The sequence below is a fragment of the Apus apus genome, chromosome 1 (assembly GCF_020740795.1).
Source record: "Apus apus isolate bApuApu2 chromosome 1, bApuApu2.pri.cur, whole genome shotgun sequence".
NCBI classification, from domain to species: domain Eukaryota; kingdom Metazoa; phylum Chordata; class Aves; order Apodiformes; family Apodidae; genus Apus; species Apus apus.
Window position 1 is genome coordinate 105632701 of NC_067282.1, and position 25424 is coordinate 105658124.

General features: G+C 35.2%; 1 protein-coding gene across 7 annotated transcripts in view; it reads left to right on the forward strand.

Annotated features, from left to right (window-relative positions):
- The window catches only part of DMD (dystrophin), a 1087789-nt gene that overhangs the window by 756449 nt on the left and 305916 nt on the right, over nt 1-25424 (forward strand). For all 7 annotated transcript variants that reach the window (XM_051641663.1, XM_051641654.1, XM_051641680.1 and 4 more), the window contains one exon: nt 6387-6622. In XM_051641663.1, the coding sequence (XP_051497623.1) occupies nt 6387-6622 (236 nt within the window). The remainder of the gene's footprint in view (nt 1-6386; nt 6623-25424) is intronic.

Sequence of the window (25424 nt, forward strand, 5' to 3'; positions counted from 1 at the left end):
TGCAAATCACATCTAGTTCAGAGTATTGTTAGATTGGTTTTTAGCTCTTTGTTAGACATTTTATTTTTATCTTTTTTTTTCCTATTATTGTTCTACAATGTTTCCTTCTTCATGAAGCAGCAGAAAATGCTAATGAGAAATTACCTTAAAACTTACAAGTTAGTGTGTTTAGTGTCTCAGTTTCTAATTGTTCTTTTTGTTTTGTGATTTATTGTATCACAAGAGTGATCTGATATAACCTTTAAATAAGTTGAAAGATTAAGTCCTGAATTGTATTTCTGATATGTTGCAGTAGGATAGAATTTGCTACTTGGATATTTGAAAAAATAATTTTACTCTAGTTCTGCATTTACAAATTAGTTGACCTGGGGAAAACAAAGCAAAACAAAACAACAACAAAAAAACCCACAAACAACAAACAGAAACACAACAAATACAAAACCAACAAACTGTCTCCTTTGATTTACAGAAACTGTCAGTGCAGTTCTGTATAAATTAAGGAAGGAGATCTATTGCTACATATTGTGTAATTAATGTTGATTTTTACTTCTCTGTTAATTTAATCAATCATTTATACGCTTCTGTTGAATGAACCATATCATATCTGTGCAAGCATGGAAGAAAGAGAAATAAGAGACTGATGTACTGTTTCAAGTGATATTTTTGTTGAGGGGAGATAAATGTCAGAAGAGAAACTATGCGTTCACTTTTCAAAGGTAATTACTGTAAGTAATTTGATAACTTAAATATTTTAACTGCTTAGTCAAAATGGAACAGATTATTACCATACTCAGTCAGCAGCAGATAACTTGAAGCTTTTAAGAAGATATTATACTGGACAGTGCACTTCTGCTAGTATGTTACAGTCCTCTCTGAAGTATTTCAAGTTTCCTGATGCAAAAGAACTATATCAGAGGAAAAAAAAAACAACAAAACTGAGTCAAAATCTAAAGCAATAAACCATGAACATTAGAAGATCAGGAATACACTCTTCTGGAATAGCTGCCACTAGAACATAAATTAAAAAAATAAATTGCAAACTCTTGAGTATATACTCAGACCAAAATATGTGAGATGTTTTGGGATGCCAAGCAGTCATGTCAGACACTCTGAGTCTACTTGCAAAGGCTCTGTGGAGTCCCAGTTTAGAAAGTTTTTCTCCATTTTACTTGAAATACTTATAAGAATAGAAATTTCCTCTGAGATAAGACATCTGTTAACCTATGTGAATGCCAAGCTAAGCAACTCTTTTTCTGTTGTCAAAGAATCTCTGAAGTCACAGAGGAAATGCAAGGCCTTTATATGAACTTTAGGCCAGATGGAAATGGACCTAAATATCCAAGCTTGGTAAAGACTGCAAGTCAACACTTATGCATACTTTTCACACTTCACTGCTTTGGTAAATTTCTGGAATGAAACACTGAACTATGTTTTTCAGTAATTGTATGTGTCTTGATATGGAATACCTCACTGTAAATAATGAGCCTTGCTCTGAATCAGTTTAACCTGCAGTATTATGGAGTTAATCTGAGGAGAGGATGAAAGCAGATGACATTTTGGAATTGTGACAAGCAAATGCGACTGATCTGTGGAGTTGAATTCCCAGCTAGGGGTGAAACAATGTAGACAAATCTGTGAATTTATGTCTTTAGTATATAATTTTCTGTAGGTGTCAGACAGATTTTTAATACCCAGCTCTGAGAGAGGAAGGCATAAAAACACATCAAATACAGAAAACTCTAAAGGGCATCATGAGAACAAACAGAATAAAAACAAAAAAAATATTTTGAAATCTATAGGAAAATATGGTATATTTTGTTTTCATTATTTATTTCTAGTTGCTGCTCTTTGTTGTTCACTTTTTTTTCCTTCAGACAATTAAATTATGTTAATCAGAGACAGATACACTCAAAGACTTCTCTGCTATTTTCTACCACCCACTGAACAAAGGTGAAACATACAATAGCTTTCTGATTGTAAATATTTAAAGAGTACAATCAAGCCATTCCCATTAAACTGTGATTATTATATTGGCAGAAAACAATATGTATAATTCTGAGGGTATTAATGATTATCCTGTGTCCCTTTTTGGATTCACCTTAGTTTCTGGACAGAGCAATGAAGACAGAGAAAGTGATGACTAATACTCTGTTTTCTCAGTGATTTTCTGGGAGTTTATCTGCTCCAACCTCCCTGCTCAGGCAGTGTGATCTAGAGGACACTGCCCAGGACCATGTCCAGGCAGCTTATGAGTATCTCCGAGGATGGAGACTCCACAACCTTGCTGGATAACGTGTCTAGGGCTCAGTCACTCTGACAGTCAAAAAGCATTTCCTGATATTCAGAGGGAACTCCTTTGTTTCAGTTTGTGCCCATGGCCTCTTGTCTTGTCATAGGACACCACTGGAAAAAGCCTGGCTCCATCTCCTTTGCACTCTCCCTTCAGATATTCATCCAAGTCATTGAGATCCTGCTGGAGACTTCTCTTTTCTAGGCTAAACTGTCCCTGCTCTCTCAAGCTTTTGTCGTATGAGAGATGCTTTAGTCCCTTAATCAGCTTTGTGGCCCTTCACTGGACTCTCTCCAGTAACTCTATAGCTGTCTTCTACTGGGGAGCCCAGAACTGGACACAGTACTCCAGGTGTGACCTTACCAGTTCTGAGTAGAGCTACTCTCTGTTTGCTTGTATAATTTAGATAAAAAGAAATAGACCAGGCCAAATCTGGAGTAATTTCAACAGAGATGAAAGAAAACCTGTTAAATACAGATTTTTATTATTAATTATCCAAATCTATATATGAAAATATAAATAATTAAATAAAAAGGTGAAGGAAGAGATCCTTTAGTGTTATCTGGTTTTCTTTTGATATTAAAACCTGCTAATCTTTAATTGTACAAGGTACTCTGCTATATCAAACAAGATGATGGTACAAAAAAAAAAAAAAATCCTTTACAAACCTCTTTCTGTGCCAGAAAAAGTTACATACATTTTCTCACCTGTTTGTGTGATTTTATGTTAGAACATCCCTTTACAATAATTAATTAATTCATAATTATCCACAGGTATGCGATTTTAATGTACAGAAAGGAAAAGTACATGGATTGCACTTCAGATATGCAATAATTCTATGGATGAGTGAACAAATATATTTAACTGAAATGAGTGTAATTAAAAATCTTAATTTGCAGGAATCATCTTTGGTATTATGATTTTGCCATTTATTCAGGCTAGATAAAGTGCATATATGTTAGTTATTTCAGGAAATTGTTTGTAATCATATAGCATTTTTAATGCTGACAGCATCTTATGGTGCTTTTACAGGGACAATCATTTAGATGTTAGTGCACAGCTTTTTCCTTTTCTGCAGTATTGAAGAGGGTCGCTGATTTCCCAGTGATTTAAACTCAAAACCTTTCTCATTAGTGAAAAATAGCTTCTAAATTCCTTACAGTATCAGTTAATGTTACTGATTATTTTCATGTTCCGAGTGATTTTGTGGCCAAACTTTTGAACCCTCACCTGCTACTTGAATTTTCAGGCAGACTTTCCTGAAATGGCATGAATGACAATGAGGAAAGCCATCAGACTCTCAGAAATGCTAGAAAGCAAAAAAAAAAAAACAACTTACTGTGCCTGTTGTGACACTCATTTTGTGGGGTTTTTTTTCTGTTAAACAAGCTACCTCATGGGAAGAGTTTGCTCTGAAAGGAGACTGGGAAAAATGAAAACCAACATCTTGATCCTTTAGAGTAAGACACACTCCACACAGTTTTATTTCTGTTGTTGTGGTTTAGGTATTGTACTATTTAGGCAGCTGATTCAGATGGAGATTCTCTAGCTACTCTACAGGGTAAGTATTCACACTCTCTTTTCTAATATTTTAGCCACCTCAGTGAAGCACACCATGCATTCTTGAATTCCTGTTCCTGTTCATATGTACCTGCTTGAAAAACCTTCTATGACAGTGTGACCTGCTTAGTGGATAAGGGAAAGGCTGTGGATTTTGTTTACCTGGACCTTATTAAAGCCTTTGACACTGTTTGTCACAGCATTCTCTTGGAGAAACTGGCTACATATGGTCTAGACCAGTGTACTCTTCACTGAATAAAAAAAAATTGTCTGGGTGGCCAGGCCCAAAGAGTTGCGGTGGGTGGAGTTAAATCCAGTTGGTGACCGGTCACAAATGATGTTCCTCAGGGCTTAGTGTTGGGGACAGTTCTCTTTAGTATCTTTATCAATTGTCTGAATGAGGAGATTGAGTACATCCTCAGTAAGTTTGCAGATGACATTAAGCTGGGAGGGAGTGTTGATCTATCTGAGGGTAGGAAGGCTTTACAGAGGGACCTGGACAGGCTGGATCAATGGGCCAAGGCCAGTTGTATGAGATTCAATAAGGCCAAATATTGCGTCCTGCACTTGGGTCACAACAACCTCATGCAACACTATGGACTTGGAGAAGAATTGCTGGAAAGGAACCGGGGGTGTTGATCGACAGCTGGTTGAATATGAGCCAGAAGTGTGCCTAGGTGGCCAAGAAGGCCAACGGCGTCTGGGCTTGGATCAGCAGCAGTGGGCCCAGCAGGACTAAAGAAGTGATTGTCCCCCTGTACTCAACACTAGCGAGACTGCACCTCAAGTACTGTGTTCAGTTCTGAGCCTCTTACTACAAGAAAGACATCAAGGTGCTGCAGGTTGTCCAGAGAAGGGCAAATTAAGCTGGTGAAGGGTTTGAAGAACAAGTCTTATGAGGAGCAGCTGAGGGAACTGGGGTTTTTCAGCCTGAAGAATAGGAGGCTGAGAGGAAACCTCCTCACACTCTACAACTACCTGAAAGGAGGTTGTAGCCAGGAGCCACGTGGGTGTTAGTCTCCCAGGTGGCTAATGATAGGACAAGAGGAAGTGGCCTCAAGTTGCACCAGGGGAGGTTTGAATTGGATAGTAGAAGAAACTTCTTCACTGAAAGGGTGATTAAGCACTGGAATAGGCTGCCCAGAGAGGTGTTTGAATAACCATCTCTGGAGGTGTTTAAAAGACATCTAGATGTGGTGCTTAGGGACATGGTTTGGCACTGGATTCAACAGAGTTAGGTTAATGGTTGGACTCAATGATCTTAAGGTCTTTTCCTACCAGGACAATTATGTTATTCTGCATGATTGTGTGATTCTGTTGCCCTTATTTTAGTATTTTTTGTGTTTGGCTGGACTTAAAAAATGAGAAAACATTAACCACATGCAATTCAGTGTAGCCTCATCTGTCATAATATTGAGCACAATTAATTACTTTTGCATTATTAACTGAACAGGAAAAAATTAGTCTGTTTCTAGCCATCTATTTGTAAATAACAAATATTGAGAAATAAAAATTTGTCTTGAAATTCTGAATAATTTAGTGCCTCTCTGTATGACATCTGTCCAATGGTAGCTTCTTCTAGGTCAGATTGGATGGGACTTTAAGCAACCTGGTCTAGTGGAAGGTGTCACTGCCCATGCAGAGAGGTTGGAACTAAATGATCTTTAAGGTTCCTTCCAACCCAAACCATTCTATGATTCTGTGATTCTACCTGTGGCACCTGTCATAGTTTTTGACTGCAGACAAAAAGTGTTGGGTGCTTCCCCAGTCCAAACAATGAATAATTAATAGATTCTTTAAAACTAATAGAGCAAGAACAACTAATAAAGCCAGAAAGGACATGTGTCCATTTTTTTCCAAATAGAAGGAAAAAAAATACACGAATATCCAAATAATAGCCCGTAATAATTTCAAATTAAGAGGAGAAAAATTAAAAAATCAGCCAAGCCTGATTTTTTTTTTTTTGTGTAAGCTCCCGTGTTAGTCACAGAGCCTATGGGAAATGCCTGATGGTAACAGTAAATCAGAAGATAGCTGGTGAAATAATCTACATCTACAGAGTGACTGGAGACCATGGAAGAAACGTGTTTCTATATACATGTTCATTCTGTGATACATTGGATATTCCTACCAACTTTTCTTCAACCTGCCTCTAGCCTCAACAGATCTGAACACACTACTAGATTTTGGAAGATGACTCATATATAGCAATACTTCATTGACCTTGAGTGGAGATTCTTATTACACTGACATCTTTACTAATGTTGCCAGGTCCAACTGGTCTTTCAAGGATGAAATTTTAATATGCTGAGAATACTGAGTGCTAGGCATTCACTATATTAGAAATATTGTGGGAAAATGAATTCATATTCTTTTACTTTTGATGTTCATATTTCCAGTAGGCATAACATCAAGAGACATGTTTATTTCTGTTACCCTTCTTATTGCATACATTCTATTACTGAAATAAACATTCATCATAGTTCATTTATTCAGTAATTTTAGCTTCTTTTTTTTATTTTTTATTTTTTTTCAGTAACTTCTGGTGAAGCTGTTGCTGTGGATACACAAACCAGGGTAACCAAGGAAACCACCACCTTCAAACCAGAAATGCCATCTTCTGTGCTTTTGGAGGTTCCAGCCTTGGCTGACTTCAATAAGGCATGGGCAGAACTCACTGACTGGCTTTCTCGACTGGACCGAGAGATAAAATCTCAGAGAGTCATAGTAGGTGACCTTGATGATATCAACAACATGATCATCAAACAAAAGGTATGAAAACCACTAATTTTTCAAGCTGAAGCCCTCATGATTGTTACTCTGTATTAAAATATTTTCAACAGGAAACACAGAAGGGATATTAGGCTGCAATACATGCAGTTTTTACTTAAGCTAATTTATCCTATAAACACAATTATTGGATTAGATGTTAAGGTAACCAATTGAGGGGGGGGGAGGCGGGGGGGAAAGAGTATTTAATAATTTCTCTGGTATTTAAGGCAGATCTCTTTATCTTTCTATTGCTTGTGCTGATTGTGTTGTAAGAGAATGAAAGCCAGGGCTTGAAATATAAACCTCATGAGAAAGAAGGAATTGCATAGTAAGTTCCAGGTTGCTACAAGAAAAGATACCCTGTTTCATACCATTTCTTCTGTTGCTTCTGTTCTGAGAGGCTTATATCCTGCTGCTGTTGGGTTATGAAAAGCTCCTCAGTCATCATCTTAAAGAAAGGAACAGCTCATTAATGCAAGTGTTTTGTCAGCAAAATGGCATGAGTGTTACTTATCTTTGAAAACACAGAAAAAATATGGAAATACATGTGCAAGGGAAAAAAGGCTAAACTTTAGCTACTCAGTAGCAATAAAAGTAATTTGCTATTGTATAGCTTGAATGTAATTACCTGCCTTCTAGATTTCATATTGCTCAGTATAAAAGATTTGTCTTGCCTGTGCAAAACTTTTCAGTATCAAATTTCCATTCAGTTTGTTTCTAAAGTGAGTTTAAGACTCTATTATAACATTCTTTTCTGCTTCCTCCTCCTCCTAATAAAAAATTTGATTTATTGTAAGGAAGATACTGACATTCTTTCTCTTTGTTTTAATTAAAAAGAGGGGAGGAAACAATGGACATTTTTTGGCTAGCGTCTGTACTAAGCAGTTTTATAAGAACATGTATATTAAAATATGCAGATGTCCCATAGAATTCATTCTGCTAGTTTTCTTATATTTCTGCTTGTTTTCTTACATTTTCAGTGGTTTAAACTTTCTATTGAGACTTTTTGTTTGCTTTACCTTCTAGATTAGTAAATAATTTGTTTAATCAGTATTAATGATTACAATATTTATTGTGTAGAATTATATAGTATTTTATTGAATAAAAGATCTTTAAAATGGCATGGGTAAATTTCAATAGTAAGTGATGGTTGCAGTATGACCTACAGAGGACACTAGATGTCATTTGAATGGGTTGAGGGCCAAAGAAGATTTGTTTACACATTAACTTTTAATCTCTTTCAGAATTTTTTTAGAATATTATGTTGTCAAATACTTGATTCAGAATTATATGGTTTTCTTAGTCATTTTATCATATTATTCTGGCAGGTAAATCCATAGCTTACTTTTCCTTCAGTAGATCTATTTTACTTAAATATGAAATAAAATTATTAAGTCCTGAGAATTCAAATTAATATTAGTCATGTTTTAAAATTAACTGAGTTATATCTGCATTTCATCTTAACTCAAGGCTAAAATATTTTAGCTGGTTAAGCCATCACTATTGCAGTCTTTCTCTCCCTTAAGTTCCTGGATGGGTAGCCCTGTCTCTTTTTTTTATCCCATGCTGTGCTGGTAACAAAACCAGCGGGAAAACTGTTTATTATTGTACTTACCTCTCTAATTGGCTGTGCAACAGAATGTGACATTTAATACATTCTCTAATGAAATGGAAGAATAAATGTCTAAATATAGACTGCATTTCTGTTAACTGGCTTCCTCTTCTCTAATGATCCATCTTAGTATCACTTAATACATGGAAATGAATGTCATGAGATTTTGATTCTGCTCCTAAATCTATCACTGTATTACTGGGTGAGATTAGTAGACAGAATTTTCAAAATGAAAAAAGTATTTTAATTTTCTTTAAAAAACACCCTGCTTCCTAATATGTAGAGTGTCTGCCAGCAGTATGTGAGCTAATGAAGTTGGACATGTGGGTAGTTGCTTATTCTGAAAAGTCAGGCCAGATATGATCTAAGATGAAAATCCAAAGTAGTGCTTATCTTTCCAGACCTGCGTAACCTGTAAAAGATCAGAGTCATACCTCTCCTGTGGTTGTGATTTAAAAGTCATTGAAACTCACAGTATTGCTTTGTGCTCTATTTCAAGAGTTTGTTGCAACCTTTACAGAGATCTGTTTAATGAATTTTAATAGGAGTTCTGTCTTAGTAAACTGACTTTTTTTAAAAAATATTTTTTTTTACTTTAGGTGTAAAATACCTTCTTAGCACAGCTGACTACTTCATTACGAAGCCACATGCTCCATGAAATATGCTTTATTATAACACATCTTTAGTTGCTTTAGAACATTTCAAACTGCTAGTCCCATTGGCGTGCTACCAAGCTCTTACTGTTTTTGGGTTTTGTTTCCATTTCATCTTTTCTTTCAAAATAGAGAGCCACATTTCTAATTGAAATGTCAAAGCAAACATTTTAAAAACAAAGAAATTCCATATCCTAGCAACATGTGTAACAGGACATTTTCAAAATCACCCAGGAAAAATAAGTGACCTCAAGTTGACCATACTAAAAGAGCAGTGTAACGTTTATTCATTTCAAATATATAAAGTCAATCTTTCTGTCAAATGAGTGGTATACATTTCTTTAAAGCAAATGCATTACATATTATATCATCTGTGGTTGTATATGTCATATTAAATTCTCTATAATTAAACCAAAAGACTCTAAAAAGTGTGCAGCAAAGACATTTAATATTAGCATTAGTGTCATCCATGTTTTCATTAAAGGAAAAATACTACATTTTAGTCATCTGCTTGAAGACTGATGTTTTGCAGAATTTGATCTTCAATAATATAAATGTAAGGCAGGCTTACAAGAGACTCATCTTTTTTTTCTTTAGACAAACTTCATCTGCAAATAATGTTCATGGGAAATACTGAGAATATAAAATATGCCAGGATGTAAGTAGCTGAGGGGCATGACAGAATACAGCTTACGCTATTGCTTCATTTCACCTTACGTCAAAACAATCAAGATGTTTTATATTTGAAGGTCAGATAGGGTTTCTTCATAAAACAGAAATTTGTGGACAGTGAAAAAAAATAATAAATGGAAACCTCTTCTTAAGATGCCAACAAGCGTTTACTCAGAAACACTGCTTCAGCATTGTAGTATTTTGAAGAAGGTTTGCAGCTTCTACTACAAGCAGTGAACCATGTAGGCTTAGCAAAACTCAAAGATAATTAACAATACCATTCAAAGAGATCAAATACTATAATATCCTTAAAATCTTAATTCTGTCCATGGACTTTGCCAAGGCATGCTGTCTATTCAAATTCCTTGTAACATATGTTATTGAAAACATGGCTTTCAGTTGTACTGGATTAATTTTGATTTTATTTAGTAAAAAAAATTAGTATAATAATAAGTAATATCATTAATTAATTTGACTACTATTTAGTAAAAATAGCATAATAATAAGTAATATTATTAGTTAATTTGACTACAAACAATTTTCAGTGCCTACTTTTACTCATTGGTTCTAAGAGTATAGGTTGAGTCTGCACTGCTAGGTGCAGTGGAGGGGCTTAATCTGAAAAAAGTATTTATGTAGAACAAGACCCACAGCCAAGCTAGTTACTGAGGCTTTTAAGCAAAGAAGAGGAAAAGGTACTTTTAGATAATGATTTCTGTCACCCTAAAGTAGTAATCCAAAAAGATTCAGATAATTTATTTCTACTCAATTAATTTGCCAGTATTCAAAACATAGGTTTGAACTTCTGTCAATTAGATAAGTAAACAAAATTGGGAAGTGATTATTTTCACTATTTATTACTAAATTGATTTTTCAATAGCTGAGGCTCTTGTGCAGCTGATGACAGTAAAATAACTGTATTGGTCTATAAACTATGAAATTAGCAGACTTAAGATGAAAGAGTGGGCTTAAATGACACCCTTGTTTGAGGATTTTTCCCATGGTGACATACCATACATTTTAGTATACAACTTTTTAATTCTATGTGTATTTTTTGTATGCAGCCTTACAATTAATATTCTGATAGATCAGAAGAATGGGAAGGTCTCTGTCCAAATTGTTTTCCAAAATAATAATTTGTAGAAATAAAATATAGTTTTCCAAATGTATAATCTGTTCTTGTAAAAGCCACTATAATTGCCAAATTAAAATTTGTAGTTCTGTAGTAGGGGATTTGAATGAATGTGCTCTAAATAGGCCTCTGTTGCATGAAAACTTGTAGTTACATCTACAGACATATGTGTCTATCCATATATTTTATATCAGAAAGGTAAGCTATTGGTAAGGTGAAGTCCTCAGCCTTTCGGATTGTGTGCTTCAAGTTCTACAGGGGCATGAAGAAGTTTCATATTAGTGACATTTGCATGAAAAGGCCCATGTAACACATGTTCAAATAATTCAAAATATTTTACATTTGGAGATTAATATTTTCCAGCTTAGTGTTCTGTTATGCTTACGGGAAGGAGTTCCCAGTGCCAGGAAGTTGGAAACTGACATTCTTGCTTTCAGAATAAATCTTCAGGAGTATTTGCCCCATCCCTCCCTCTGTGTTGTCATGTTGCTTGGAGGGTTGTTTTTAAGCTTCATATTTTCTAGAATCTTCTGTTTCCATAAGAACATGCAGCTGCAGCCTTTCCCTGGGGCACCTTTGGACCTCCCAAAGCAGAGTAGGAACTGAAATTGATTCTGTAGCATGTTGGAGGATTCACTGGCATTTTTGTGCACCTCCTTTTATAGCAGAACCCTACATATGACTTTATGGCTTAAATAGTATGCAAAACCTCCATTACCTCTATGAATTTCACCATAGGATATATTCACTTAGGAGACTACTATCATTATGTTATGTATATTTCAGAGTGTTATTGTTTAATTTAACATGGGATATCTAACAGAGTTCTTATTTTAAATAGTATCATGCTGTTAGACTTTTAAAATTAATTCTATTTTATGAAAAGTACCGGAAGGCTGGTTTCAGTTTTTGAATTTAAAAAAAAAAAGTAATAAAAGAACAGATTTCTGAATATATTAGAAAAAGTTAGAACTACAGGGTTTGTATGCTGAAAGATTTTAGCTTTTTTACAGAATGGAGGAAAGGGTACAAAATGCAACAGGATGCTCTAGAGATCCTGGAAATGTGAGTCTTTGAAGGAAAATGAGAGGAAAAAAAAAATAAAATCTATTAATCTGAAAATTGGACCACAAAGGGATATAGAATGTGTCAGGAGACTCTTTTTTTAATATTTTTTTGCAAATAAAGACAGCTGATGTTTTAAAATAGCTTGGCCAGCTCATTAAAGTGTGTTACAGGGTTTATTTGTTTTCTGCAACAATAAAAAAGCTGTCTATACCACGATTATCAGCCATTTCTGTATTTTTCTATAATGCTAATCACTAGTACGTGTGTAAGAATTTTACCTCTAAGGGTCTGATTCTAAAGTCATTGAAGTAAAATAGATACTTTCATCATTTTTCAATTAGTTCTCAGTCAGGCTGTAAGTCATCATCCAGACAAAAAATACTTAATACTACAGTTGTGCCTAAAGATAACTTTCCTGTGTTTGCTTTTATTGGCCTATTGTGAAATAATGATATATTTTTTTTCAGTTCCTGCCACATACGTTTCCTGGATAAGACAAATTATCATGATGAGTGCCACTGGCTTTCTGTTAGGTTCAGCAGGGAAGGACAAGAGTGCAGGAACTAATTTTCATTTTTATTTATATGTCAAACATTAAAAACATGCATTTTCCGCTAGGGTTGCGTTTTTAATAACAAACGTATTTTTCTGGACTTCTAAGTCTGACCTATCTTATAACTCTCCTACTAAGTCAACACTGGACCTTACCTGACCTATTCTGTTATCCAAATCAGCCTTTCATTATGTGTCTTTGCATTCCACTAGTATGTACAACTCAGAGACTTGCTGCATTAGGCCCTCTACAAACATACCACGAGTATGAAAAGACTGCTTAAAGTTATGTGCTGTCCACAATGTGGACCATGGAGGAAATCCTGCTGTGCTAGAAAGTATAAAAACTGCTCAAACCTTCATGAGTTCTGTGTATGCTCAGCAGCCAAAAAAGCCTAACTCTTGGACTGCATTTAACAAGAAAATAGCCAGCCTGTTGAGGGAACCCTCTTACCATCATTTGTAAGACCACACCAGGAGTTCTGTGGCTTATTTTTGGCTTCCAGTGCAGGGCCACCAAGGTGGTTTGGAGCTGAAGTGCTTGATATACCAGGTGCTGAGACCTGGTCTTGCTCAGCCTGGGAGAGAGTTCAGGAGGGACATTATTGCTGCCTATAGCCACTAGATGGGAAGTGGTACAGAAGACAGAGTCAGACTCTTCTCAAAGGTGCACAGCAAAAGGATGAAAGGCAACAGACAAATGCAGCTGCAAAGGAAACTCTGGTATCAGAAGCAAAAACATTCATGATGTGCATAATGAAACATTGGAACAGACTGTCCAGAGATGTTGTGGATTCTCCATCATTGGAGACATTCAACACAAAACTGGACGGGGCCCTGTGTGACCTGATGTGACTCTGAAAATGTGACTCGCTCTCTACAACTACCTGAAAGGAGGTTGTAGGGCAGTGGAGGTTGGTCCCTTCTTCCAAGTAATGAGCAATAGGACAAGAGGAAATGGCCTCAAATTGTGCCAGGGCAGGTTTAGATAAGACACTGGAAAAAACATCTTCACTGAAAGGGTAATTAAACACTGGAACAGGCTGCCCAGGGACATAGTTGAGTCTCCATCACAGGCGGTTTTCAGGAGACATGCAGATGTGGTGCTTGAGAACATGGGAGCTTTGGACTTCTTAGAGCTGGGCTAATGGTTGGTAGAGTTAGGACCCTATCTTAAATGGTTGGACTCAATCTTAAAGGTCTTTTCCAACCAGAATGGTTCTATGATTCTATGAGTTTGGCCCATTTGAACAGAAGGTTGAGGAAGATAATTTGCCAAGGTCCCTTCCAATTATTCTGTGATTATACATTAATGCTATTCTCAAATAAAAAGATTCAATGTTATATATACCTTGACTATGAAACAGCTTAAAGAAAGGAAAACACAGCTTTGTGCCACCTTGGCACCCCTCCTGCCTTGGCTGTGGTTTGCTGTAAGAGCTTGAGCTGTCCTGATAAAATTTAAAAAAATTATTTAGTTCTAAGTAGTAGTGAGGATCTGTTGAGACAGTTACACAGGTTTTTATTAGTAACAAGAAAAGCTAAGAGTGGATTTGTTTTTATTCAGAAATGTAGGAAATATAAAAGCAGCTTTTTTCTAAATAATGATGCAACGTATAAAATTCTAATCTAGTTGTGATCATACAGTGCAAATTAAAACTGGGAAAAATTGTATATCTTTGCTCATTTTACATGTGAAGAGATGGGAGTTCTTCTTAGAGAAGTAAGTTTTCCTCTGTAAGAAAATAAAAATACCAAATCCCAGAACAGCTTCCTAATGAAGCTGATCTTGAAACACAGTTCTTTTATGTGGTAAAGAAAATTATCTCAGAATTTTAACTGAAAGAAGTGTACTGTCTTGAAATGTGTCCTGTTGGTTTCTCACTGTGTCAAGGGTACTCTGATACTTCTATAAACATTACTTAATAATAATTTACATGCAGGGATTTGCTAGCAGATGGACAATTCCCTCCTGAGGGAAGGCAGCCAGTGGTGTCGTTATCATCCTTTTTCATAAAGGGATTGTTAAAAAAATATCACTAGCTTTTTAAAGCTGTGGGCTGTCTCAAATAACTAGTTTCTAGTGACTTAGCTCTCTTGCAGTAAGCCAAATTCTTGGAATTCCTTTTCATCTTTTCCCATTAGAATACTATAATAATTTTTTGCACTTAGGGAAGCTCTTGTGGAGAGTTCTCTGTTGATTTACATGGATATATTGTTTTATATCACTCACATGAAGTAATCAGAGCTATTCAGATAAGTAGTTGACTCACCTGCAAGCAGAAGGCAGATGTCTAACTCACTAAAGCTCCTGTGAAATACTGTGCTATGTATAGCTGCTTAAAAGTGAAAGGTAAAATTCATAAAAACAATTAAGAAGACATAAAGACATATTTTTCAGGGGCACAGGGGTATTGAATATTTTTCTCCATTCCCTAACCATTTTGTACTTTTATTTCTTCATGCAGCCCACCATCAGGCATGCATTATCACTAGATTTAAGATGAATAAAGAGTTCCTGTGGTTCTGGGGAGGTAGAGAAGTAATGGGACAGAGAATTATATTTCTTGTGAAGCTGGTATTATGGGGAATTGAGGAAAGGAAGACACTGTATTTTGAATTGGCCTGGTCTTCACTCACTTGCTCTACATTCTGCACCTTTGTGGAATATGACTGGTCTATTTTCTGCCACCTTGAGTCCTCTTTGGCCTGTCTTCTTCAGTATATTCTCCTCTTGTTTCTACTAGACTGAATTTTGCATGCAGAAGATGAGGAAAAAATGTCTGATTTTGCCTAACACCTCTAACAGCTTATGTCTCTTTGAAATGATGAACAACATGTTGAAGAAACACTAGGTTCTAGCATTTCTAAATTTTCTTTCACTAGTCAGGGCTGGTGGTGGAAGGGAATTTTATGTTTATTTTTTGTTTTGCTTGGTATAAAAACAACCCTATCTTCACCACTGCAAACATAAAATCTCAGACATTCATATTAGCAGACAATAAATTTACAATTTAAATAGACAGAATATTAATTTTTTGGGTTACTGTGCATTGCAGTGAAATTCTAGAAATTACTGAGTATACATTGAACTTGAAATATGAAAGTAATCCCATTAAAAGCAATGACTGTATGTTTTCTTCAAGAAAGACACTGAAGTATTTTTTGAATTGAACCAGAGAATTCAGCTCTTCACACAATGAAGTGCTGAAGGAGGATTTAATTAAAAGAAAACTGGTTTTTGTAGTGTGTGATCCATTTAACATTACTCAGACCTCTCATCTGTCTCTGTTGCTAACTGATACGTTAAGCAAGGTAACAAATCAATTCCCAGAACTGTATTCTGCTGCTTTTGTGGACCATTGCTCTTATTGAGCTAAAAGATCAATTTTAGTTATCACCATGGCACTCCTAATATTCATGTGCTTTCTTCTTATATGAAAGATTTTGTGCAGCCAAATGTGTGTTTCATACATAGAAGTTTAGTCACCTCAGCAACCTCCCAGCTTTCTTTTTCATGCTTCTGCATTTGCCAAGTCCTCCAGCTGAATTGTTAAACATGGAATTCACACTGGGGTTCATGCAGTTCAAATATTGCATCTACTCCATTTGCTCAAGAAAAGCTTTCCTGTTAGCCACTAATATGCAAGTAACTCAGTTGCTGTACTTATATGCTGCTCAAAAAAGGACAGCTTAAGAAAAGATAATGCTTATTCATCTTTTTCTTCAGGGGTTATTGTAAAACCTTTAATCAGAAATAGTTGCTAAAAGGAATGAAGACCATTCAGGGTGACAAAATGTGAGCTAAACTGATCCACCAAACAAGCAAAATATATAATGTTTGCAGTTCTTATTGTGTGATTAAATGACTAGGTAAGAGCAGAGTATAACCTCCCAAGTGCTCAGTGCTGATTTTTAAAATAATTTATATTAAGCTTTTTGCTGATGTCAAATCTCAAAAATAGATCATAAGTTTGTAATGAATGCTCTTTGATCCAGACTATTACAGTGCAATGATAATCTTGGGTAGATTTCCTTTAAAAAATTAATCCACTGAAGTGGAAGTTAGGTAATAGAATCAACAATGGAAAGATGCTAGAAATCAAAAGAATTGAGAGTCGTAATTGTTCAGCATCTAACACATCTGGCCTTACTTGCTGATAATAGGAATTTGATAAATGCTTAAGAAGAGAAAATAAGGAATAATTAGAAAACAAAACAAACTAACTAAAAAACCCCAAACAACCCAAAAAACAAACAACAAATAAGCCTCTGCCTATCAAAGTATTTGAGGAGAATAATCAAAATATATAAACAATTGTAACTGATTTCTAGACAATTTTTTTCTTCTGTATAAGCATAAAGAGTTAAAAAGTACAGATAATGTCTGAGATTTTTGTAGCTGTATGTATATACACTTATTATTGAGGAGATCATAATTGCCTAAAATTCAAGTATTCTAACTTGATTAACACCTTTACTGAGAGTCAACAAACTTAGATCCAAATTCAGTAGAAAGAAACTGGCACATCTGTGGTTTAGTCTGCCTGGTTCCGAAGTGGATGCCTAGAATAGATTAGGGAAACTGCTTTCTGGAATGGCTTGTTTCTCTGAATATATGCTCAGTGTCAAGCTCACATATAGATACCTACACTTGGTGTGACTCATCCCTACATTTCTGTTGGGGCAGTTTTCAACTGGAAAATATCTATATGACAGAGCCAGCACATTTGACAGGGAATGCAGGAACTCTGTGATTGCCCACAGTCAGATGCCCAACATAACTCTGTAAACCAAGCAGGTTTCCTGTAATGCGCAGGAGCCAGTTCCCACCATTCATTAGCACAAATAAGCCCCTGGATAGTCAGACCAAAGACAGTAGTTTTACTCTTTTGGGACACTGGAAAACTACCTGATATATGTCTCTCTCGTCATCCTGTCTTCTTTGTCACCCCTAAATACCATAACTCCAAGTTTCAGTTTAATTTGTTTTTTCTATTTAAAAAAAAAAAAATAATCAAAAAATCCAAAACAAAACCACAGAAAAATGATGCTCTAATATTAGCAGTAGTAAAGTGAAGCTCTCCATTTTCCTGTTCAAAATGTCTCTTTTGATGTTTTAGCAACTCAATTTGACACTTTATTTCTCCAGAAAAAAAGAAAAAAAAAATAAAATCAGCTCTTATTTCTAATTAGAGTAGAACCTGGTTTTAGTATTTTAGAAAAAAACGTGATGTGTGGTAGCACAAAAATCCTGGTTTATTTCACTTTTCAGAGAAATAGCTATCTTTTCTGACCAAGAAGCAAGGAAGGTAAAATAAAGCATTTCTGTTTGTGGGGAAGACTAATGTCTTTCAGGGTATTGTGAGTAACCAGAGATGTCTTACTGTGTGTGTCACAGAGTCATTTATTCAAACAGACAGTTTTGAAGGTGGCATGGTGTGGGACTAGATCTCAGGGTAAATGTCCAACCTTTTGACATATGTTTGACCATATGAATGGAACTGTTTTCCTTTGTGGTATCTTATGAGTGTGTCTTAAATTCCTGCTGTGCATCGTGATCAGCACTGATAGCAGTTTTAACTGTTCTTATAAATCCTTCTACCTCTTCGTATGTGGCCCATATGGCATATTTCTGTGATGAAAACTGGTATATTTGGCACATTCCTATAATGGCATTCAGATACAGGATTCAGCTCTAACAAAATGATCATGTTTTGCAAAGAAATAACTGTGCATCAGAACCCCATTAAAATTATTTGCTTCTTTGCTGGTACTGTGATTTTGGGTAGGGGTTGGTGTTTTGTTTTTTTTTTTTTAATTCCCCCACACCTGTCATTAAAGCATGTGGTAAAGAACAAGAATATAGATCCTAGGGAATCAAATTGTATCTGTTGGTAACAGTTGGTAACTCTGAGAGCTTAGCATCAACATGCTGTGAGTAAGTTAATAAAATTAACTGACTCAGCCATTTGTATTTTGTAAATATTCCTTGACTAAATAGCAGGAAATAAAATTAGTAAATTTAGTACTAATTTACTACAGAGGTAAACGTCTCATGTAGGTGTTGCAAGTCAGGAGTAAGAGATTTGGAGGCAGTGGAAGCTGAAATGGGGATGAGCACAGCCAACTGACCGTTCTCAGCAATGGCTGTAAGCTAAATCAAACCATGCTGGCCTGATGTTATCAACTGAAAAATAGCAATTTTCTTGCCTATACTAAACTGCTTGTTCCAGAGCTCTACATACCTACAATCATAACTCACAACAGAGAGTGTTGGTAGGATCAATTTAGAAACAGAAGGTTTTACAGGAAAAGAATTAGTAAGATTTTGTGCTATTAAATTTTAATACTGATAAATTGTATGTATATTTATATGCATATTTATCAGGGACTCCTGATCTAATCAGGACTTAGATCACTGTTCTGAATGGGGGAAAAAGTAAGTGAAATTATCTCACAACTTTTACTATTATGGTTAAAAAAAGACATGAAAGGCAGATAAAATGCAGGTGGAGAGCAAAGGATAGGAAGAACAGTGTCATTGTTTGTTTGCAAAAGTTTTCGAGACTGTTAGATCACCTCCTTTCAGACACAGTTATATAAAGGTCTGTATAGGTGAACTGCTAAAATTTTGTGGAGAAGGATTTGTAAGGTAGAAACACTCTGGTTTTTTTATCTAGATGAGTTTATGCAAATGTAATGCCAGTAACTTTCCTTCTCCCCACGCCCGCTTACTGCCAGACTCCAGACGTTTTTAGGTCAAACATTGCTCACCTGCTGAGAATGATGTCTAACAAGTATCTTTCTTTTAAACTCTTTACCTAAGTATGCTGAAATATAGGAAAATGTTCGTGTTGAAACTTCTCTTCAGTTTTGTTAACCGGTTAGTTAATTTTGCATATTAGGTTCTATTTTTTATTAAATTATTTCTCAATATCTCTTGTCACAGGAAGAATTCGTATATTTGGTTTACTTATGAGTATTTTTTGTATGAATATAATGATTTTGTATGTCTCTAATCATTAGACTGATTTATACATAAACCAGAATTGTCAGTGGAATCGAAGGGAATTTTGCACCTGATTTTTAATTTCCTTGGGTGCTCGTTATCTAATTCATTTGAAATTCTTTAATTAGACAACCTCAAATCACAAATCTTAATTAAAATAACAGACAGCCTTTGGAGGCCTCAGTGTAGAATACAAAACCTAATTTTTCTTATGAAAAAATTGTGTTTTTTCATTGTAGGTTTCACAGAAAATGTGTTATCTTGACTTTGTGTTTTACTGCATGCCTGTGTCTGAATTGCATGGACTATATGATCATTGTTAGGCTTTCCTGTAGGACTGATGGTCAGGAATGCTATTTAACAATATATAGGATAAATTATTCTTCAGTATTTTTTGAACGATGACAAATAGCCATTTACATTATAATTTTAAACTTTTGCTCCTGCTACCATTGCATAATGAGACTTTTTACTGTAATTATAATTTCCAGCCCGAAAATGTATAACTAGAAGATATTTTTTTTTAGTACTATCTCAGAAAGAAAAAGAATTAACAGCAGGTCTCATTTTCAGTCCCCTGTACATCAAAATAATTGTAATGGATTGTTAAAAATAATGTGAAAACAAGCCCTTTTTTCACAATATTCAACAGAAAATTATCTTTTCCTTTTAATGTTTTGTTACTCGTTCTTCTCCTAGGAGAGACACTCTGACTTCATTTCAATCTGTCTCTGTATTTTTTTTTTCCTTTCTTCTCCTAATTTATTTGAGTTATCTCTGTGAGGGATGCACTGTGAGGAAGGTGAGACATCACAGTGAATTTCAGTTCCTGTAAGAGTTGTCCACGACATACTGTTACTGGGCAGCACCCAGTAACACCCAGCTACTTTTAATGAGAAATTCAGTGAGAAATGTATGAATTTAACAGTCAGTCACAATTCTGTCCCTTCTAATGCCAGGCTTCCAGGAAACTACAGTTAACAAATAGTTTCTCTAATACTACAGTGTACTTCTTAATATTTGTTAAAATTCATGTCTCTCTCTCAAAGTATTTAATCACTCTTCATCATATCTTTTGAAAATGCAGGCATTTGTGTATATCTGTCTCTCTGTCTTTGTTTTCATGAAGAAATCTAGGATATGTGTGGAGAATGATCCAGGTTAAAACTACTTTTTCAGTGCAGTAACGCTCAGTGTTTAAACTTCACTTTCTTAGTTTGGTGTGCTTTATAGTAAGCAACTGTATAATTTAAAAATAATTACACAATACACAAAGACTCCTCACAAAAATACTATTTAAAATTAAGCTCTATGTGATAGAAATCTGGTTAAATTTACAGTCCTATTCATGCAGTTAAGGTAGAGACAAGACCTGAAGAGAAATAAATATGCTATATACCAAGACGGTGTATACAGCATTTTACAGGACAAGGAAAATAACCAAAAAAAGGTGTTCCTAGATATTTTTGTTCTGCTTTTATAGATCATATTGCCTTTTGTGTACAAAAAGGAAACAAAATATATCTATTCAGAATGTACTTTAAATCTGGCTGGTTTGCAACCCACTTTTTCTGAAAAAGTAGGTTTATAAGGTCCAAGAAACCATAAATGCAATTGTATCACCCAAATACAGATATTTTTAATATCATCTTAATCCTTTCTGCAATATTCTCATTTACCTGTGATACCTGTCATTTTTTGTCACTCATATATTGTGGAGATTTGCTACAAGAATTATTAGGGAAGAAGCTTTTAAACTGTACAGGGCAGGGATCCTCTTCTCATATTTCTTTACAAATTATTTAGATGTTGTTCATTCTACTGACAAAAATACAAAACAAAACAAAACAAAACAACAACAACCAAACCCACAACAAAAAGCCAACATGCTTTACTTGTTTTTATCATGTTTCAGCTGTAAAACAAATTCCTGGGATATCTCACTAAGCAATGACAGAATCATTTGTAATTCTTATTCATAGACACAAAATTGGGGCAGATCGTAGCAAAAGTGATTGTATGCTTCTTGCTACTGAAATGTTAGACGTTATCTCAGCTTTCCAAACCATTTGGCCACCAAAGAGCAGACTGTTACCTGTTTTGGCATTAATCGGCTTGCAATGGCTACTTTGGAGCACAGTTTCAAAATTACAACAAACATGCACAATGCATTATAATTATATCTCTTTTAAGATTAAGAGCTGCAGAAAGATTTATTGAACTTAAGTCTTGTGTCTTTGCATCTGTGGGCACTGAAAATACATTTTAAAAAAAATTGTTATAGAGTATGTTTTCCAAAGTATTGCATGGGGTTCACAAGAGTTTTTTTAAGTGGTAATAAAGTGCAAACCCATATGTACTTATAATATGAAAGGAACACTCTGTGTAAATTCAATCAAGAATAAAATGCTATTATGTGCAAACACCTCCTGGGCTTGTGCAGATGTAATGGAGCATGGGAAATAGATGAAGTGACAGCCAAGAGACGAAGAAGATATGTGACTTTACTTACAACTTTGTTTAATAAAGCTCTCCACATACATTGTGGATATAATGTGTTGTTTTGTCTCAATCAAAATCATCTTAGTTTTTATTCCATACATTTTCTAGACTGTAATTTGGTGATAATAGCTTCTTTGCACAGTTCAGGAGTGATTAACAGGAATAACAAGTCAGTTTATAAGAGGATGTGCAGGTCTTTCCCAGCACACAGCTCTGAATTTGAGTGGATCAGAAAGTCATATTTTTGCTTCTAAGAAATGTCACTAAGTATGCAATATTGAATATTTATGGAGAATACACATGAGAAAGCTGATTTTAAACCAGCCTTTGTAAGAGCTGGTTTGTAAGGTGAAAAGACTCACCTATTTTTCAGCCTGTCCTTAATTGTTACAAGCTTATTACTAGTTTGAAATTCTTGAAGTTGGTCTTGTGCGTTATCATTAGATTCAGTCCTTTTTGATGGGTGTTGTAATCTTCCAAGCCACACTGCCTGGGTGAGGAGAAGATTTGTATTGTGCTGCCTCAGAAGGGCTGCAGATGCAACATGATTCAAGGAGTTCGGACGTGGTCTCTGTTTCCCCTTTGCTCCACATGGGAGCAATCTGTTCAGGCACAAAGAAGCTATGTCCTTTTCCTCCCTAGAGGGGAATGCAGTTGGGTACTCAGATTGACCACTTGTGTTGCCTTAACCTTGTCAACTTTTTCAGACTTCCCATGGAAAATTCTGATGGCTGAATAACTGGAACATGATGGAGACATGGAAAACATTTTGATATGTATCATATTTACTATTTTTAAAATTTATTCTTTGATTTAGGTAAAAAGTCAAGTGTTTAGAGACTCTTAGCAGCAGCTAGAAAAGATATGTATTAGTAACAGAAATAATATATTATGCCAACATAGTAACAAATCAAACCCTTTTCCTGTTTACTACTGAAAGAGGATCTATTTATAGATTTCCCTATAATTTAGAAAAGAATAAAACATCTTGCATATGATTTGACATGCATTTGAATGAGGACAACGTTGTTCTTAACAAATATTTTTGGCCTCACATAATTATGTATTTGCCAGAGATCTCTGTGTGGTAGGTTGCAGAATTGGTATTTTATAGACCTACAACAAATAAAAGAATAACTAGGTCTATAGATATGACTAAAATTGGGTCTCACCACACTTGATAGCATAAGAAATGCCTCACTGGGTCAAACAAATGAAGTATCTCTGGTGATGACACTAGGACAGGTTGGGCAGGGAGAATGTACCAGCCTGGCTGCTTTCTAAAGATTATTCCACTCACACTGCTGCCACCCCTAGTGTTTATAGCTGTTGGGTTTGGGGTATCAGAATACACATTTCTGCTGGGTCCTTGTAGCATTTATTTTTCAGCCTATTGTTCATGAAGTTGTCTAATTCCTCTCTGAAACTGCTGATTCTCTTGACCCTCACAATGTCCTGTGGCAGCAAGATCTAGGGATTCTCTACCTGCTATGAAAATAAATGAATTCTTTTCTCTGTTGTAAACCAGTTTCCACTACAACAATGCAACGTACTCCTACCCACTGTTTTCTGTCTTTCAACAAAATATACATTCAGGATACAACCTTTCTTTTTATGTAATGTTGCCAAGTTTCTTAAAACTCTTTTTTGAAGGACTTTATAAAAATTATTTTATATATGTATGTATCCTACCTGAACCAAATAATCCTTCTCAGCATGCTTTTTGATTTATTTAAAGAAGCCCAGGACTCCCTTTAACAAAAAGCTATGGTAGGTCTTTTCAAGCAAATTACACTTGTTGTTCATTTCTTTCCTCTGAGTTCTTTTACTGATGGCGAAGTTCTTTTACCAGATGGGGAAGGCAAACATACAGACCAGCAGTTTTCAGGATCTGGGAGCCCAGTTTCAGGATCACAATGCTAGAGCAGTATGACTGAAGCCTTGCATTACAGTCATATTTCCTGCCATCACAGTCTCTCTGATCACCCACTTCATAGTTCAGACCTTGAATATAAATTCTGTGTTAATTATTGAGATTATGTAATTAATTCAATTTTATTTTTTAAGTACTTTTAAATATATAATTATATCGCAAAACTCACACAACCTTTCTTTTCTGTATACTTTGCATCCGTATGTTACAGTGCACATCTAACCTTATATCTTAGCTTAACAACTCAGGCCAGAAGTTTTCAGTAGAATTAAAAATGGAGAAAAGGAAGTGCTACGTTGCCATTTTTCGTTGTCATTCCATTAAAAATGTAATACTACAAGAAGCTACAATGACAGAGAGGCCAATTTCAATAGCAGTAAGCTAAGAGGAAGAAATCCCTTAGTAAGTGTTGCTGTTATTATAGTTAGATAGTCTGCAGGTACTGTTTCTCATTCTCCCTTTTTTGTCTTTCTCCATTATCAAGTAATCAAAATAAAAGCTAAACATATATTAGCTATAGGAAGTGCCCATGATCACTTTTTATGTAAACTAGTATCTAAAGTTCTGTCAAAAATTATGCTATAAACTAGTATAGGGGCTCTATCTTATTCTCCATGCTGCTTTTTATCAAGTTATTTTTTTCACAAAGGAATTACAGGTATAATTCATAGGGTCTGAAGGAGATTTGAAAGGCTGTGCACTCCAGATTTTTGCCTCAGGCAAGATCATCTAGACTTAAATAATTTCTGACCAATTTCAGTCTAACCTGCTCTTTAAATCAAGATTATTTAATTTTTTTGAGCTTTGCTGAATATTTATTCCACTGCTTTGCAATCCTTGCAGTTCAAAAGATTTTTGTTTCCAAGCTTAATATCCCCTGCTGCAATTTAAGTTAATTATGAAACTACAACAGAAATTGAGAACAGTTTACTCTCTATCAGCAATAGTCTCATGTATTTGAAGGCTGATACTTAATTCAGTTCAGTCTCCTCCAGATGAAACAGAGCTGCTTTTAAAAATTTTTGTCCTTGTTTCTAGACTTCTGACCATCTGTCCAGTCATTTGCAACTCATTCTTTTGTTCATCCAGCTTATTCAGATACTTATTTTAGTACTTTTGCGTTTATTGAATTGCATTCTCAGCTCTTTCAAAACCACTTTGAGTTGTGTTCCTCTTCTCAAATGCTTGTTGGGTTTTGCATCACTGTTAATGTAAAAAATCTACTCTCTATTCCATCAACCAAGTAACTAATGAAAATAGTGATGGATACTAAACATAATACCAATCTGTATGTATCTTCACTTGATATTGCCTTCCCATAAAGTACCTTCAAGTTATGTTTTTCCCTCAGTTTAATTTCCATTTAAATCGAACTTTCCCAGCTTGCTTGTGGTAACATCACATGGGCAGTATCAGAAGCCATGCTAAGGGCATCAGACACCAATTCTGCCTGTTGTCCACTGCTGGTAAATCTCACTGCTCCAGATGAAAGGAAATTCAGTTGACTGGTTTTTATTTACTTTTGATAAATGGTTGGCTGCTACTTATGATATTTTTCCTTGCTCAGAGATTATTTAATCATATGTTTTAGAACTGAGCTCAGAATATTTCACCTAAAATTTCCTGGTACTTTTCTATCCCCCTTTCAAAAGTGAACTATATTCAT